Raw genomic sequence first — 18,066 nt, 5'->3', positions numbered from 1 at the left:
TTTAAAATAAATTCCTCTAGGAATAAAACCGAGTCAATTTAAAGTAAGTACTCATTACGTAATAATAAGAAAAGGCTCGCAGCTAGACGAAAACTGAAGCTGGTGGCAACCCAAGCGGCGGCCAGGGGGGTGGTGGGGAGGGTATGCAAGACTACGGAAGCCGGAAAGGCCAAGATTTGCCCGGAGAGCGTCCACCAAGACCAAGAAGCAAAGTCTTGCCTCCCCGCCCAGTGCAGCACAGTGCGCAGGCGCACCGGCGCGTCTGCGCGCCCCCCCCCCCGGGCCTCACTGCGCAGGCGCCCGCGCGGCGTGGGCGCCGGCGTGGTCCCCATGGAGTTCCCTTAGCAGAGCCCGCAGCTCCGGGAGCATCCGGGATGAGCGGCGCGGAGGCCGATCGCTGGGCGTGGCTGCTGGTGCTCAGCTTCGTGTTTGGGTGCAATGTCCTCAGGATCCTCCTCCCGTCCTTCTCCTCCTTCGTAAGTGGCTGCCTGGCCTTCCCGGGGCCGGTGGGTGGCCGCCGCGGTGCCCGGCGAGCCGGACTGCGCCTGCAGAAGTGTCCGGTTGGGCCGTTCTATTTTCAGATTTTTTTCTTTTTGTTAATTGCTAGCATCCAAAAGTTGCAAAGCTTTACTCCCCACATCCGGACTTCTCGATTCTGAGGGAGGAAGGATGACCTGGCGACACCAGGCCGCGTTTTCCCGGGGCAGCAGCCCTGAGGCCGGGAGCTCGCAGTGCCCCCTGCCAGCCGGCCGCGCTCGTTCCCGTTATCTCCCGGTCGGCGGAGGCTTCGCGCAGCCCTCGCTGCTGGGGGCCAGCGCCGGGCGCAGCGCGGAGTCCAGGCTTTCCTGGAGGCCGCCGCCTTCCCGCATGGAGTGCCGGAGTGCCAGCCGTGCCAGCCGTGCCAGGTCCCGGGTGGAAGGCTCTCAGGCTGCAGCCGCCTCCACTTTTGCGGTCAGAGGCTGTGTAGACGGAATCTCGGCACTGTGTCACGCTTCCTGTGTCCAGGAGAGCAAAGGGCACCCGGGAGCAGCTCTCTCGTGCACTTGGCGTAGGCCTGAGTACATTGCCTCGTGGCCGGTTGTCAGCTGCTGTAAAATGCGAATGTCATCCCATGTCCCTTTACCTCAGAGGAGGAGTCTGACTCAGAGGGTCACTGTGCATCCAGTTAGTGACCACTGGGGCGGAGACTGATCCTTGGTTGTGAGTCTCCTGGTTTTGTCCCTCTGCCTCTTGGAGCTTGGTAATAGGGTTGGAGGCAGGTTTGATGAGGTGTGTGTGGGTTAAGGGCGTCCCCTTTACGCCTACAGCGGGAGTCTGACAGACCTGGAGACCTTTAAGACTGGGTGCGTGCCATGGCATTATTGGGGGAAAATGCCATAATTGGGGGAATTGCGTGCCATAATTGGGGGAATCTCCCTGCTCTTACTTCCTGATTTACATTGGTGGTGGTGATGGTGGTGTGTGTGAAGGGGGTATTATTTAAGACTAGGCAGGATTTCTCCTTTCTTTATTCTACCAGTATTCATTGAGTGCCTGTTTCCTGTAAGATTCTATCCAAGGACTGTACTACCTGCATTGTCCAACTAAGGCATGGGGAATTCTCTCTTAACCCTTCATTCCCCTTTGACACTGCTAGGTTTTTAAGATGATGTCCCAAGTACTTAGCATTGCATAAAAGACCCTGAAAGAACTGGCTTCTCCATCTTTTTTCTCTTTTTAAATAAAATTTTGGTAAAATACACAACTTAAAATTTACCATTTTAGCCATTTTTGGGTATATAGTTCAGTTTCATTAAATCATTACATTATTGTGCAACTATCACCACCGTCCATCTCTAGAACCTTTCCATCTTCCTAAACTGAAGCTCTGTCCATTAAACAGTAAGTCCCTATTCTTCTTTCAACTCAGTCCTGGCAACCACAGTTCTACTTTCTGTCTCTATGAATTTGACTACTCTGATTATCTCATGTAGGTATTTTTCCTTTTATGCCTGGCTTCTTTCATTCAGCATAATGCCTTCCGGGTCTATCCCTGTAGACCATGGTTGTAGCATGTGTTAGGATTTCCTTCCTTTTTGAGGCTGAATAATATCTCATTGTGTATGTATACCACATTTTGTTTATCCTTTCTTCTTTTGATGGACATGGGGTTGTTTCCACCTTTTGGCTATTGTGAATAATGCTGCTGGAACACTAGTGTGCAAATACTTGTTCGAGTCTCTGCTTTTGGTACTTTTGGGTAAATATCCAAAGTGGGATTACTGGATCATATGGTAATTCTATTTTCAACTTCTGGAGAAACTGCCCAACCATTTTCCATAGCAGCTGCACCATTTTGCATTCTCACCAGCAACATACAAGGTTCTAATTTTTCCACAAGTTCCAGCACTTGCTGTCTTGTTTTGTTTTGTTTTGTTTTGATAACAGTCATCCTCAATGGAGGCAAGGTGTGATTTTATTATGATTTTGATTGCATTTTCCTAATGATTAGTGATTTTATGTGCTTATTGGCCATCTGTGTATCTTCTTTGGAGAAATATCTGTTCAAGTCCTTTGCCCCCTTTTTAATGGGCATCAGGTGCTTGTCCATAAGGGAAGGGCATCCTCTGTGGGTTCAGAGTGGGGAGTGAGTGAGTATTTGGTTTGTTGTCGTTGTTGGGTGAGGAGTTGTTTACTTACTGGGTATATGATTTGTAAATATTTTCTCCTGTTCTGTGGTTTGCCTGCCCATCTTTTTTGTCACCTTGATTCTTCTTGTATACCCCATCCCATTTCACCTTTATTGGAACTGTAAGAAACTAGTTGCTCAAAGAGGCTGTGTTAGTTTTTTTTTTTTAATTTTTTATTAACATATAATGTATTACTAGCCCCAGGGGTACAGGTCTGTGAATCGCCAGGTTTACACACTTCACAACACTCACTGTAGCACATACCATTCCCAATGTCCATAACCCCACCACCCTTTCCCTACCCCCCTCCCTCCAGAAACCCTTAGTTTGTTTTGTGAGATTAAGCGTCTCTTATGGTTTGTCTCCCTCCTGATCCCATCTTGTTTCCTTTTTTTTCCTTCCCTGCCCTCCAAACCCCCACTTTGCCTCTCAACTTCCTCATATCAGGGAGATCGTATGATAATTGCCTTTCTCTGATTGACTTATTTTGCTCAGCATAATACCCTTTGGTTCCACCCACGTCATTGCAGATGGCAAGATTTCAGTCTTTTGATGGCTGCATAGTATTCCATTGTGTATATATACCACATCTTCTTTATCCATTTGTAGATGGACATCTAGGTTCTTTCCATAGTTTGGCTATTATGGACATTGCTGCTATAAGCATTTGGGTACATGTGCCCCTTTGGATCACTACATTTGTATTTTTAGGGTAAATACCCAGTAGTGCGATAGCTGGGTCATAGGATAGCTCTATTTTCAACTTTTTGAGGAACCTCCATGCTGTTTTCCAGAGTGGCTGCACCAGTTTGCATTCCCACCAACAGTATAGGAAGGTTCCCCTTTCTCCGCATCCTCGCCAGCATCTGTCGTTTCCTGACTTGTTAATTTTAGCCATTCTGACTGGCGCGAGGTGATACCTCATTGTGGTTTTGATTTGTATTTCCTTGATGCCGAGTGATATGGAGCACTTTTTCAAGTGTCTGTTGCCATCTGGATGTCTTCTTTGCAGATGTCTGTTCATGTCCTCTGCCCATTTCTTTATTGGATTATTTGTTCTTTGGGTGTTGAGTTTGATAAGTTCTTTACAGATTTTGGATACTAGCCCTTTATCTGATACATCATTGGCAAATATCTTCTCCCATTCTGTCAGTTGTCTTTTGGTTTGGTTGACTGTTTCCTTTGCTGTGCAAAAGCTTTTGATCTTGATGAAGTTGCAGTAGTTCATTTTTGCCCTTGCTGCCCTTGCCTTTGGTGATGTTTCTAGGAAGAAGTTGCTGCAGCTGAGGTCGAAGAGGTTGCTGCCTGTGTTGTCCTCAAGGATTTTGATGGATTCCTGTTTCACATTGAGGTCCTTCATCTGTTTTGAGTCTATTTTCATGTGTAATGTAAGGAAATGGTCCAGTTTCATTTTTCTGCATGTGGCTGTACCAATTTTCCCAATACCATTTGTTGAAGAGGCTGTCTTTTTTCCATTGGACATTCTTTCCTGCTTTGTTGGAGATTAGTTGACCATAGAGTTGAGGGTCTATTTCTGGGCTCTCCATTCTGTTCCACTGATCTATGTGTCCGTTTTTGTGCCAGTACCATACTGTCTTGATGATGACAGCTTTGTAATAGAGCTTGAAGTCTGGAATTGTGATAACACCAACTTTGGCTTTCTTTTTCAATATTACTCTGGCTATTCGAGATCTTTTCTGGTTCCATATAAATTTTAGGATTATTTTTTCCATTTCTTTGACAAAAAAATGGATGGTATTTTGATAGGGATTATAGTAAATGTGTAGATTGCTTTAGGTAGCATAGATATTTTCACAATACTTATTCTTCCAATACATGAGCATGGAATATTTTTCCATTTCTTTGTGTCTTCCTCATAGTTTTCTGAGTACAGATTCTTTGCCTCTTTGGTTAGGTTTATTCCTAGGTATCTTATGGTTTTGGGTGCAATTGTAAATGCGATCGACTCCTTAATTTCACTTTCTGTCTTCTTGTTGGCGTATCCTGACACTTTACTGAATTCCTGCATGAGTTCTAGCAGATTTGGAGTGGAGTCTTTTGGGTTCTCCACATAAAATATCATATCATCTGCAAAGAGTGATAGTTTGACTTCTTCTTTGAAAGAGGCTTTGTTAGTTTGGTATTCCTCCATGAATTGTTCGTAATTTCCTCTTGGCGGGGGGGAGAGGAGTCTGTGTTTGGGGTATGGCAGTGGCTGTAAGTAAGAGCTGTCATCATCCTGCTCCTTAACCAAGCTTCCAACACACTGGTGCTCGGCAGCTAGGACACACTCACCAAGGGTTATTGCTGCAGTCTGGATGCACATGAGGCTGTGTCCCTGGGTGTTACCCATTTAGATGAAAAAGCATCGTGTTCACATTCTGTGCTGCCTCCACAGGATGTATGACCTCTGTAACGTCAACACAGTTAGCTTTCTTGAACCTGTTTCCCCTTGGTTCTAACGCTCATTGTCAGGGTCATCACATATACTTACCGGAGCAGAGCTCTGTACCACCTGGGCACTGGGTTTGTGGTGAGGGTCAGGGTAAAGCCGTATGGAACGCTCTTCTCCTGAGTAGGGTAAGACGCTGTTTTGTTTTTGTTTTTGTTTTTAATTTTTAAAATTTCTTTTCAGGGTACTAGAATTCATTGTTTATGCACCACACCCAGTGCTCCATGGAATCCGTGCCCTCCATAATACCCACCACCAGGCTCCCCCAACCTCCCACCCCTCCCCCGCCCCTTCAAAACCCTCAGATTGTTTCTCAGAGTCCACGGTCTCTCATGGTTCATCTCCCACTCCAGTTTCCCCCAACTCCCTTCTTTCACGACCATTAGAGGCTGCCTGTTACAGGTCCTTTTGGAGGACCTAAGTGGGGAAGACCCCTGAGGAGAAACCAAGCTTGACTGGGAATGGGCCATGTCCTCTACATCGAATACAGCGTTCTTCCCGTGTTTCCGAAGCGTTCTCCACTCAGCCAGTAGGAATGGGGGGCGGGGCGGGGCGGGGCGCACCACCCCGTTAGTCAGGGAGGCCTGTTGAAGCCCTTGAATCAGTCTCTTAGGTATCACAAGTCCTCTGTCTTGCAAAGCCTTGCAGGGTCCTGGGAGGGCACCTCAGCTCAATACTGCGGTGGAGTCGGGGCCGGGATGAGGACTCCCAGTCCTGTGTTGACTTGGTTGGACTTTTCCTGAGAGTTCTTAATTCTCTTCAAGCTGGTCATAGGGCATATGGATGGGAGGGCCTAGCTCATTTAATAGGTGAACCAGGACTTTCTTCAACCAAAGGCAGAGAACGAGGGAGACGGAGATGCCCCTGCGAGTGCCGCTGTGGAGGCTAGGGAGGCGTACTGCGCAGGCGCCCCGGGCCTAGCAGTGGCGGGGGGGGGGGGGGGGGGGCGTCCCGGCGAGCTGTGTGCACTGCGCGTGCGCTCCGGGAACGCTGGAGGGAGGCGGGGTGTAGGGAGGCGCACTGCTCTGTGCCCCACTCAGGCGCCCCAGGATTAACGTGGCTGAGAGTGGGTGCTGCGCTCGGCTAAACAGCTCCCCCCATCAAACCCTGGGCATGGACCCCACACAGGTTGCCCTCTGGGATTTGGTTTGTGGGGGGACTACCACCTTCATATTTGATGACTTGGAAATTGCCTTCACCTTTTGGTCTAAAAAGTGGCCGCCTCCCTCTCCCTCTCGGGGCCCAGGCTCCCGAAGCCAGGGAGGCCAGGGGCGCCAGGGGCGGACACTGCAGGACCTGCCTCCTGCTGTAGGGCCTTCCTGAGACCCTCCCCTCTTTGAAAACAGTCGCCTGGTGAGTTCCTCCTGGGACCACCAGGCGTGAGGATGGCCCCCGAATGTTATTTGTGGGGGTAATTGGGGCAGTGGGGGTTGAGTGCACATGCGCAGTCGGGACCTCGTGGATGGGGTCATCCGGGTGCGGGGGACCAGTGCCGTGAGGAAGGCTCCTAACTCGGAGTCCTCGTGTGGGTCTGTAGCTTCGCCGGAGCCTCGGTCCCTTCTCGGCGTGAGCCGTGTGTCGCCAGTATTAGGAACACATCTAAGCAGGCCACCCCAGCATGCCATTCAGCTAGTGTCCCCTGTGTTCCAGGAGGGACGAACCTTTGGGCTTAAATGTCATTATACTTTAATTAATTTTCAGATGGGTCTAGTCCAGATGCCAGCCATTGAGTGGCGGAGTGGGTTTGACTCTTCCCGGGTGTGACTCCAAGTTCAAACCGTAACATTTTGTCTAATCGGAAAGGGGTTTGGGACTAGGACAGGATCTCAGGGTGAGTCTGGTAGGACACTATGAGCTCATGCAGGCTGGCAGCCAGTGTCTGGGGGACAAGGGTGACAAGGAGGATCGGTCCTTCCCTTGTTTTCTCTCTAGAGTCTTCCACTGCTTGTCATCTCAATAAGAATTTTGGGAAAACTCATTTTCTGCTTGAGGATTCTTTATGGACCCGTCTCCAGGTCTTTGAAAAAGCTGTACCCCACAAAGCTTATGTGTTTCTATCAAGTGAGAGGTTTAAGGTTCTGGAAGGTGCTTTTGAATACATAAGGAGGTCAGAGGTTTATTTTTGTTTGAAAAATTAATATTCAGAACACTTAAAATCCCTTTAGATTTTACTATTTAATTCACAATTCTGGTACATTTTAACTGTCACTTATAAGGAGGTCTTGGATTAATATTGGTACCTATTTGCAAATTTAAATACTTCCAGATACTTGCAGACCTAATTTAATCATTTTCCCTCCAAAGCAGTACAGTTGTCTAATTTAACCATAAGATTCTTTTTTTTTTTTTTTAAAGATTTTATTTATTTATTTGACAGAGAGAGATCACAAGTAGGCAGAGAGGTAGGCAGAGAGAGGGAGGAGGAAGCAGGCTCCCTGCTGAGCAGAGAGCCCGTTGCGGGACTCGATCCCAGGACCCTGAGATCATGACCTGAGCCGAAGGCAGTGGTTTAACCCACTGAGCCACCCAGGCGCCCTAACCATAAGATTCTAAGCTTCTCCACAGCTCATTTTCCCACCCTCACTCACCTAGTCCCGAGTAAACATCTTTGGTCTTAAAAAAATTTTTTTTTGGGGTGCCTGGGTGGCCCAGTGGGGTAAGCCTCTGCCTTTAGCTCAGGTCATGATCTCAGGGTCCTAGGACTGAGCCCTGCATTGGGTTCTCTGCTCAGTGGTGAGCCTGCTTCCCTCTCTGTCTCTCTGCCTGCCTCTCTGCCTACTTGCGATCTCTGTCTCTTTGTCAAATAAAATCTTCAAAAAAGTTTTTTTTTTTTTTTTTTTTTTAAAGATTGTATTTATTTGACACAGGGACACCAAGAACAGGAACAGGAGTAGGGGGAGGGGGAGAAGCGGGCTTCCCGCTTCCTTGGAGAAGGGCTTCATTGCGTAGGTGCTAAAGGCTGCTACCTCAGAAGCTGTCCTGGGAACCCGCACTTCTGCAGACGCCCCGGGACACCCATGACACCCATGACGGGGTGTGGCTCCCAGCTCTATCTGAAGTGTTGCTGTGTTGTGTAGAGGGGACCCCAAGCTGAGGGACGAACCTGGTTATTGTGCACTTGCTATGTGCCAGTGCACTTATATACGTTATCCTCTTTCATTTTTTAAAAAATTAATCTGTTTTTTAGAATTTTGAAACTAATGTGCCAAACAGGTATGCATACAATACAAAGAACTGATTTTGTTTCTTGAAAACAAGTTGTCAACCTGGGCCCCTGCATTCCCCGACACATTACTGTATAAACAGGTGTCTTATCCACAACTTAGCCATCAGGAACCTTCCTCCTGACCTGCTCCGTTCCAAGCAAGGTCCTTTGTAGCAAAGGGTTCCGGTCAGCACTGTGCATTGCACACACTTGATGCATCTCTCGTCTGGAAGGCTTCCCGGTATGGTATGGCAGGTGTTTCTGAATATGGCAAGGGCAGGGAGTTTGCAGGATGGCCTTCGTACACCTTTGTCCGGTGTCACAGAAGGGATGCTGTGTTCTCGCTGCATCGCATCTGACCCCGTGGGACGTTCACTCTTCGCTGGGGGTGGGTCCCGAAGGATTTCTCCGTTCCCTGCCCCCCACAATCCCCGCTTGCCCTTGCTGTCCGACGTTGCTGAGGCATCCTGGCCTGCTGCCGGGCGCCACCTGGTGGCCACTGCCATCTGTCTTTGGCTCCAGCTGGCAGGTGTCCCCATAATTGTACGCGGGGATGGGGGGCATCAGGAGACGTCCCATGTGGGGGTCTGGCTTTTGGAGGCTCTTTTTTCACAAACATTTACATCTATATTTCTCCATCTGACAAAAACCACGAGTTCACACCCATGCCTCCGATTCTTTTTTTTTTTTTTCTTTAAAGATTTTTATTTATTTGACCGAGGTCATTAGCAGGCAGAGAGGCAGGCAGAGAGAGAGCAGGGTAAGCAGGCTCCCTGATGAGCAGAGAGCCCAATGCAGGGCTCGATCCCAGGACCCTGGGATCATGCCTGAGCTGAAGGCAGAGGCTTTAACCCACTGAGCCACCCAGGCGCCCCCATGCCTCCGATTCTAATTCAACACTTCAGCATTTATTCTGGTTCTTCCTCATCCATATTTCTAACCCCCAGTTCTGATAGTGAGAAAACAGGCTCCCATTATATTCAGTGTGTTTACTGTATTTGATCAGTCCTTTGTAATTAATCTCGCATCCCCACTAGGGCCTCCTCCTCCCCACCCCAGTGGCTGCTGGTCCCACTTGGACTCTGACTCTGCTGTTGGCTGGGTGCTTTCCTCTTATCCTGTATGCCTCTTACTCTGACACCTATGCCGGGCTGCCCTTTCTGGAGATGCTCATATCACATGCTTGCCTTTATCCTCCCGTGCCAGGGTGCGCCTCTATGGGAATGCCCTCCTGATGGTGCTTGGGATTAAGTCCTCCGGCTGGGCTACCCCCTCCTCACTAGCACTGTCCTTTTCCTCTGCCTACCTAATTCAGGACTAGAGAATGTGTGGTCCTTGTTACCTGAATGATGGCTAGAATTGGTTTTATAATCACAGATTTATCGTTACGGTGAAAGATCCAGACATTGTGCTGGAGTGATCCATGGGCATGTCTGCAAAAGGAAAAGTATAATTTGACTGGTGATTCACATCGGAGGCCGTTTTTGTCTGTGGTGGTCCCAGAGGGCAGCAGCAGAACTAGGCCACAGAGGCTGGCTGTGCAGGTCCAGAGCAGCCTGCCCATCTGGAAGCAGCAGCACTAGGATGGGGTGGGGGAGGTGTCCCCCTGTGGGAAGGCGCTGACCTCAGCTGTCCACTCTGCCAGATGTCCAGGCTGCTGCAGAAGGATGCGGAGCAGGAGGCCCAGATGAGAGCAGAGATCCAGGACATGAAGCAGGAGCTCTCCACCGTAAACATGATGGATGAATTCGCCAGATACGCCAGGCTGGAGAGAAAGATCAACAAGATGACGGATAAGCTTAAAACTCATGGTACTGGTTTCACCTGTAGTGTGGATAACTTCATGGGAGCTGAGGAATAGAGAAGTCTTTCTGTGAAGATTGGTAGAACATGTGCTTTGATTCTTAGATGTTCTAAATGTTGAGAGGAACTTCTGAGTTTGTCCAGAAGAAACTCAGTAGTCACGATTATTGTCTCTTTGTCGGTGAGGCTTTGTTTCCTAAACACAGAAACAACTAACGTCCTTTTAGCTTTTTTTCTTTAAAGATTTATTTTTATTTTTATTTTTTAATTATTTGCCAGAGAGAGAGCAAGCGAGTACACACAAGCAGGCAGAGAGGCAGGCAGAGGCAGCGAGAGAAGCACGTTCCCCGCTGCGCAAGGAGCCCGATGCAGGACTCGATCCCAGGTCCCTGGGATCATGACCTGAGCTTTTTTTCATTTCTGTAGGTAGACATTTTGAAATTCAACACTCCTCCCCCCCTTTTTTTTTAAAGATTTTATTTGTCAGAGGGACAGAGGGCGCACAAGCAGGGGAAATGGGAGGCAGGGGGAGAAGCAGGCTCCCTGCTGAGCAGGGAGCAGTTCGCAGGGCTCAATTCCAGGAACCTGGGATCATGACCTGAGTGGAACGCTTAACTGACTGAACCACCCAAGTGCCCCTCAACACTTTTCGAGATAAGCCTAGAGCAAGTGTCATAGTGGATGCCCAAGGGCTTTTGTGGACACTCACAAATGTGCCCAGAGTGTCCTTATCTGAGAATAGACTGACACGGTCACGGTCAGGTCTTGTTCATTGCTGTGTTGGCCACTGTCCCTAACACTCTTCTATGACGAAGACATTTCCACCCGTGTGCTGCGAATGCACACTGAGAGAGAGCTGCCTCCAGGCTGGTAAGACATGCAGAGCTCCCCCGCGGCCCCACAGGCCCAGGACAAGCTAGGCTCCCACATGTGGGTTAGCGTACAGTGTAGACAGGGAGACCTGGGGAGCAAATGTAGTCCTGTTGGTCAGTACACTATAAAAAGAATCTCTGATGTAGACGGGTAGTTTTAAGGGTGTTCAAAATTAAGGCTTCAAATCTTACAATCTGTGTGTGATTCTGTTTTAATGCATGGCATCATGTGTGGCTTTTAAGAAATTCTGTTTTTTGTTTTCTAAATACACTGAACAAATGTCATACAACATGATTAGAAGCTATTTTATAGGAGGAGAATAACATTTCTGTGTCTTTGAGTATTTTCCTTTATTTTCAGGACTGATAGAATGATTTCATCCTGTTTTTCCTTTCAGTGAAAGCTCGGACAGCTCAGTTGGCCAAGATAAAATGGGTTATAAGTGTTGCCTTCTATGTATTGCAAGTAAGTGTCCTATTGTATCACCTGGGGTCGTTAAAGTTGTTATGGACTGTCCTCCAGAACTGCGGCCACCAGGATCCAGGTCCAAGAGTTCAGGCTTTTTCCACTTTCTGTGGCTGCGCTGCGTGATCCTGCCAGTATGGAACTGAACGCTGTGCATTTATAAGTTAGACTGAAGGAAGGCCTTTCTCTCTCTCTGTTTTTAAGTTGAAATATAATTAACATACAGTGTCCTGTGAGTTTCAGGTGTACAGCATAATGAGTCAGTAATTCTCTGCGTTGCTCTTGCTCACCAGGATGACTGCGATCCCCGCGCCTTACCGCGCAGCGTGTTGTGATGATACTGACTGCGTCCCTCTGCTATGCTTTTCACCTCCATGACTGACTGACTTTGGAGCTGGAACTTTGTACCTCTTAATCCCCTTTATGTGTTTCCCCCATCCCTCTATTTCTCTTCCCTCTGGCAGCCATCAGTTTGTTCTCTGTATTCATAGTTCTGCTTTTTATTTATTCCTTTCATGTTTTAGAGTCTGCATGGGAGTGAAGTGGTCCGGTGTTTGTCTCCCTCTCGCTTATTTCACATAGCGGTGTGCCTTCTGGATGCATCCCTGTTGTTACAGACCGCAAGAGCTCATCCCTTTTGGTGGCTGAGTAGTGTTCCGTGTGCGTGTGTGTCTGTGTCTGTGTGTAAATATGTATAAATACACAGCCTCATCTTTATCTGTTCATCTGTCATGGACACGGGCTGCTTCCCCTTCTTGGTGACCGTAAATAATGCTGCGGTAAACATAGGTGTGCATGGATCTTCTCCAGGGACTGTTTTTGTTTTCTTTGCATGAGTATCTGGTAGTGGAATGACTGGGTCTTATGGTATTTCTATTTTTAACTTACTGAGGAACCTCCGTACTGTTTGCACAGTGGCTGCACCAGCTTGCGTTCCCGTCAGCAGTGCACGAGGGTTCCAGGGGAGTCTGTCTCCTGAGTTGTGAAACATTGGGGTTTTTTAGCACATGGATGCTGACGTAGCTTCTCTGGGACTCTTGGGTGGTGCCGTTACTCCAGTGCAGCTTGGGGAGCTTGTGGGGAAGTGAGAGAAGCTTCTTTAGATTTTGTATTTGCTAAGATGGTCAGTTAGGATCATTGCTTGTTACATGGCACACAGACGTGGAAACTGCTGCTCACTGTCGAGGTGAGGACCCGCTCATTGCAGTCCAGTGCTCTTGGTCCTCAGCGGTCCCGTCTGGGATAAGAGAGTTCCTGGGGAGCTACTTCTGTTGCCGCTCTCCTCTGAGGTCGTGGCCATGCCGTGTCCACGCTTGCGGCTGCTGTCAGTGACTCTGGGTTTCAGCGCCGCGTGTGGTCCTCACTGCACCAAAGGCCTCGAGTCAGCCCTGCAAGCACAGGGTGTCTGGGTTCAGTGATGTCAGTGATGTCCACTCGCCCTGAGGTCCTGTCGCTTGGACACCGGTGAGGTTTCCCAGGGACAGGATTGAAGCCAGACTCCCTCTTTTAAGTCTTCTCATTTGAGTGGCTTCTCCAAGGCACGGGACAGGTGAAGGCAGCGGAAAGGATGCTTCTGCCTCGCTGCCACTGTTTAGACTCACAGGGCTCTGTCCACACGCAGATGCCAGCACTGTGTGTGTGTGTGTTGGGGGGGGTGGAGAACGGACTGTTGTTTCAAGGATTTTAGGCATGAGATTGCTGTTGTCACTAATAAGGTATCTTTATCATAGGCTGGCTACTTAAAAGAGATGCTCAGTGAGAAAAGAATACTTTTGTTATAGGAGACTGTGGTTAATTTATCAGCTAATATCAGCTAATTAATAGTGCATATTTATTATTCAGATTAAAACAGTAAAGTGGCATTTCAGTAAGAAGGCTTGGCAGCAGTTTGTTCTAGATGTCCTGTGAACTGTCTCAGACCCTGTTTGGGGTGCTAGCAGGTCGGTGGCGGTGTGGATGTGTCTGTGTCCCGCAAGAACTGCATTGCTGGGGCTTGAGGTCATCGGCTCAGAGCGTCTCAGTGTGTTGGCCGGTTTCTTCTCTGTCTCGGATTACTGGGCATGTGGCCAGCAGGTGGTCGCACTCATCCGCACTGTCCCCGCAGGCTGCCCTGATGGTGTCGCTCATCTGGAAGTACTACTCTGTCCCCGTGGCTGTGGTGCCCAGCAAATGGATCACGCCGCTGGACCGCCTGGTGGCATTTCCTACTAGAGTTGCAGGTAAGAGTTTTCTGGAGCCCAGAGCAGAAGTGTACAGCTAGGCCTCTGTAGACATTTGGGGTACGGGGGAAGGAACCCACGCTCATCCGTTCACTAGTGAGTAGTCCTTTGGGTCTTGGCCTCACACAAGGCTCACAGTGAAGACACAGGTCTGGAGAAGTTGCTTGCCTTATCCAGTGTCACCGAAATGTTAAGTAGCAGAGCTAGTCTGGGTTTGCTTACAGAATGTCCCGTACCTTGTCTGATATCCTGGTTGTTGAAACCCCGATCTCTAGGTCCTAGGTTCTGGGACCTCTTCATTTCTTTTGCATGGCCTCTCTGCTGCATTTACTGCTATTGGCCATTCTTTTATTTTTGAAAGGTAATGATATCCTTTGGGTGTTAAAAGTAGAACATAATCAGACGCCTGGGTGGCTCAGTGGGTTAAGCATCTGCCTTCAGCTCAGGGCATGATCTTGGGGTCCTGGGATCGAGCCCCGCATCAGGCTCTCTGCTCAGTGGGGCATCTGCTTCTCCCTCTCCCTCTGCCTCCGCTTGTGTGCAGAGGCAAATAAATAAAATCTTTATTTTAAATAAATACATGAATAATAAATAAATAAAAATCTTTGAAAAAAGTACATATTGTAGAATGATTAGAAATATAAGAACAATTTAAAAACATCTCATAAGCTATAGCTAACCTCACTTAACTTTGTGGTACATTTTCCACTCTTTATTTTTTCCTTTTTATTTTATACCACTAAGATCATCTGGCACGTACAATTTTATTTTATTTGTTATTTTTAAAAAGATTTTATTTTTTTTGACAGACAGAAATCACGAGTAGGCAGAGAGGCAGGCAAAGAGAGAGGGGGAAGCAGCTTCCTTGCTGAGCAGAGAGCCAGATGTGGGGCTCGATCCCAGGACCCTGAGATCATGACTTGAGCTGAAGGCAGAGGCTTAACCCACTGAGCCACCCAGGGGCCCTGGTACATAGAATTTTAGACCCCTTTTTACTTTATATTGTAAACCCTTTCCCATATCAGTAAACTTTTAAGGAATTTTGAATAGCTGCTGTTCATTGGGATATATCATGATGTACTAATTCCCCTGATAGAAGAGAGTATTTAGGTCCTAATTTCTTACTGTCAGGAATAATGCTGCATGTCACTCAGCCTTTGGTTGTGATCTGTTGCTGGAGGTGAATTACTGAGTGAAAAGGAGTGACTGCTTCAGAGATCCTGGTTTCACTACACCCTCACCCTGCTTCCACCCAACCTTGTGGGCACCACTGCCCGCCGGTGGGCTGTCAGTGCCGCTGACTAGGAGAGCTCGAGGACGCCCTTCCAGGCATGTAGAGAGCCATTGGCCGCTCCTGCTGCCCGACTTCCTGTCTCTCCGTCACCAGCTGGGCCAGAAAGGCATGGGCGGATGCTGCTCTGTTTATAATGGTTTTTTTAAGAAGGAAAAACAAATAGTCATACAGGGTAGTTTTACTGTTTGTTAATATCGTATGTAACAATGCACATCCCTCTGGCAGTTGTCCTGCAGAGTTCCTGTTTAGGAAGGAAGGCAGCCCTGTGCATCAGTAGGATGTCTGCTGACTCTGATCGAGGCAACACACACCTAGTTTTCCTTAGGCGAGCACTGCTGCAGAACGCTTGACTTCCTGGAAATTAAAGGTAGCAGAAATGCGGGCAGATCGTAGGCGTGCTCTCTTACGGTGAGCTTCTCCATTTCCAGGTGGAGTTGGAATTACCTGTTGGATTTTAGTCTGTAACAAGGTTGTGGCGATCGTGCTTCACCCTTTCAGCTGAGAGAAGACGAATGCAACTATGACATTTTAGAGAATGGATTTCCACTGAGATGGTTAAAAATCTGATTTATACTATTTTTTTGGTAAGGAAACTAAAGCACACAGGTTAGTGTTTTTGTTGAATGCGTTCTTGGATTTCATGTGAGATACGAGAGTCATGATTTTGTACACTTGTCACCGAGCTGGAAGGCCGGGCTTTCACACGTGTGACCTGGCCATCAAGTCCCGGGTTTGTTACAAGATGGCACCTGGGCATCCACTTATTGGGGGGTGCACCGTTGGCATACTTTAAAGGTCACATTGCCAACCAGAGAATCAAAGTTTTCTAACTTAAGTACCTTAAAGACTTTGCACTATTTTTATTCCAGATTAGAAAGTGATTTAAATTTTAAAACCACTACCAGAATTTTAAGTCTTCCCATAGTACTACTAAAAGAATAACACTAATTGACATTGCTTGTGTGGTTTTTCTCTCTGTTTAAAGGATCATTTGTGGGATGAACCGTTGTATAGTGTTATCTACTTATTTGAAGTTGTTAATTTTTCATTGTGTTTTATAAATGTAGTCATGAGATCATAATGCATTATTTGAGGCTTGAATTGTGTTTTATATTTAAAGCATTTCAGATGAAGTGTGTTTTATAAGCACTTAATATTTATGCTCTGTAGAATGGAACAAACTTAACAAAGATTTCTGACTAAATTAATTTGAGTGGATACATTTTTTAAAACGCTTTTTTTTTACTGTCTTTTTTTTTTTTTTTTTGAATTCTAATCGACATATAACATTGTATTGGTTTCAGGACTATAATATAGTGATTTGATATTTGTATACACTGTGAAATGATCACCACAGTAAGTCTGGTTTCCCCATGTAAAACACTCTTTTTAATTAAAATTTTTGCAAGGGCTTGTGTGACTCTTCCTTCCTTACAGCCACTTACTTGCTATGACGTTTGTAACTGTGACAAGTGACAGAGGCCTTTAACTGTTAACTCGATTGGCTGCAGCTCCGCAGAGCTACATTCTGTCCCTGGTTTTTCAAAGGTCCTATTTGTATTCTTGAGTTCCCTCTCGATCTGATAAGTAGCTCATTGTTAATTCCATGAATTGTACGAGAGCCAGACAGAGTGCTGTGGTGCGTAGTTCTCATCCTCAGAGTGGGTCGGGCTCTTCATTCAAATGTCTCCAGCCCAGGCTGGCTTAGTTTTTAAGAAAGGATGTGGGACAGAGGTCACAGGAGCATTCATAGCAAAAGCATCAGAGGGTTTGCGTGGGCCACGCAGGCTGGGAAGGCTGCCTGATGAGGCGAAGGCAGCAGCACGAGGAAGCTGTGGGGTCCAGGCGCACGACACCCTGTGTTACCACCATGAGTGAGCCGCCGGCATCAAGGGTGGGGTGTTCAGTGAACGGTTGGTTGCCACACAGGGCCCACCCAGGGACATCCTTGGATCACTAATCCTCGTCCAGTCTCCCTGCCAAGACCCTTCTTGATCTCCTAAAGATCCATTCTTTCAGTTAACACTCAAGGAGTTTTGACAAAGCTCTCTGAGACTAGAGGAGAAGACGTACAGTTGACAGCTGGGGACCTTCCCACACGTAGCAGCAGTTGACGAAGACGAGACAATGGACATGTAAGTGTTCTTCATGTTTTACATTGTGGTTTTTCAAAAATGTTATTTGTTTTTAAATAGGTAATAAACATAGTACTGGATTCAAAAGCTACAGAAGGGGGTACAGTGGAAAGGAGCTCTTCTGACCCTTGACCATTGTGTTGCCCCATCTTCTGTGTGTGTGCTGAGCCTCCCCTGCAGTCTGTGTGTGTGCTGAGCCTCCCCTGCAGTCTGTGTGTGTGCTGAGCCTCCCCTGCAGTCTGTGTGTGTGCTGAGCCTCCCCTGCAGTCTGTGTGTGCTGAGCCTCCACTGCAGTCTGTGTGTGTGCTGAGCCTCCCCTGCAGTCTGTGTGTGTGCTGAGCCTCCCCTGCAGTCTGTGTGTGCTGAGCCTCTCCTGCTGTCTGTGTGTGCTAAGCCTCCCCTGCAGTCTGTGTGTGTGCTGAGCCTCCCTTGCAATGTGTGAAGCCCTCTCTAATCACCTTAGATGACAGTGATTTCTTTTTTCTTCCCCTCCTCATCTGAACATCTTACGCAGTATCTACTTGACTCATTTGTCAACCAGTTTTGTATTGATTTGGGAGGTCTCCTGTCGTGTAGTTTCATCTCTAATGTTTTAGATGCTTTTGTGTGTGTGATAAAGGGTTTTCAGTGATGCTACAAGTGCCTTTGGGCCAGAGACAGTCCCTTAGGCTTTTTTATTCCCCTCCCAGCATGTCTTAAGTTGATACCCAGGAAGATTTAACTTAGAAAAGAACGGCTTTCCACGAGGGCCATGTAGGTCTTTTCTAGGGAGTGTATTTTCTTCATAGTTGAGGTGTTAACCATTGAACAGTTTTAAGAATTTTCTAGGATGTTCTTCTCTTATAAGTCCTTCAGGACAGAGGCCTTTAGTGGTGTCAGCAGATTCAAAGCTGTATGTGTTGCAGGTCTGCACACTAGTATGGATGCCAACCTCTCTTGGGGCTCTCTTGT

General features: G+C 47.5%; 1 protein-coding gene across 2 annotated transcripts; it reads left to right on the top strand.

Annotated features, from left to right (window-relative positions):
• Nucleotides 1-273: 273 nt before the first annotated feature.
• On the top strand, nt 274-16,393 carry GET1 (guided entry of tail-anchored proteins factor 1). Of its 2 annotated transcripts, none has more exons than XM_045084490.1 (5): nt 274-476; nt 9,972-10,137; nt 11,400-11,467; nt 13,572-13,686; nt 15,206-15,377. In XM_045084490.1, exons 1-5 carry the CDS (start codon nt 375-377, stop codon nt 15,328-15,330), a joined length of 576 nt encoding a protein of 191 aa, XP_044940425.1. In that variant the 5' UTR covers nt 274-374; the 3' UTR covers nt 15,331-15,377. The 2 variants fall into 2 exon arrangements, with proteins under 2 accessions (XP_044940425.1, XP_004762232.1); XM_004762175.3 differs by lacking the exon at nt 15,206-15,377 and adding an exon at nt 15,409-16,393 and having other exon boundaries at nt 277-476.
• The last annotated feature ends 1,673 nt before the right edge of the window (nt 16,394-18,066 follow it).

The sequence above is a fragment of the Mustela putorius genome, unplaced genomic scaffold (genome assembly GCF_011764305.1).
Source record: "Mustela putorius furo isolate JIRA1106 unplaced genomic scaffold, ASM1176430v1.1 tig00000765_pilon_pilon_pilon, whole genome shotgun sequence".
NCBI classification, from domain to species: domain Eukaryota; kingdom Metazoa; phylum Chordata; class Mammalia; order Carnivora; family Mustelidae; genus Mustela; species Mustela putorius.
This window is presented reverse-complemented; position numbering and strand designations above follow the sequence as displayed.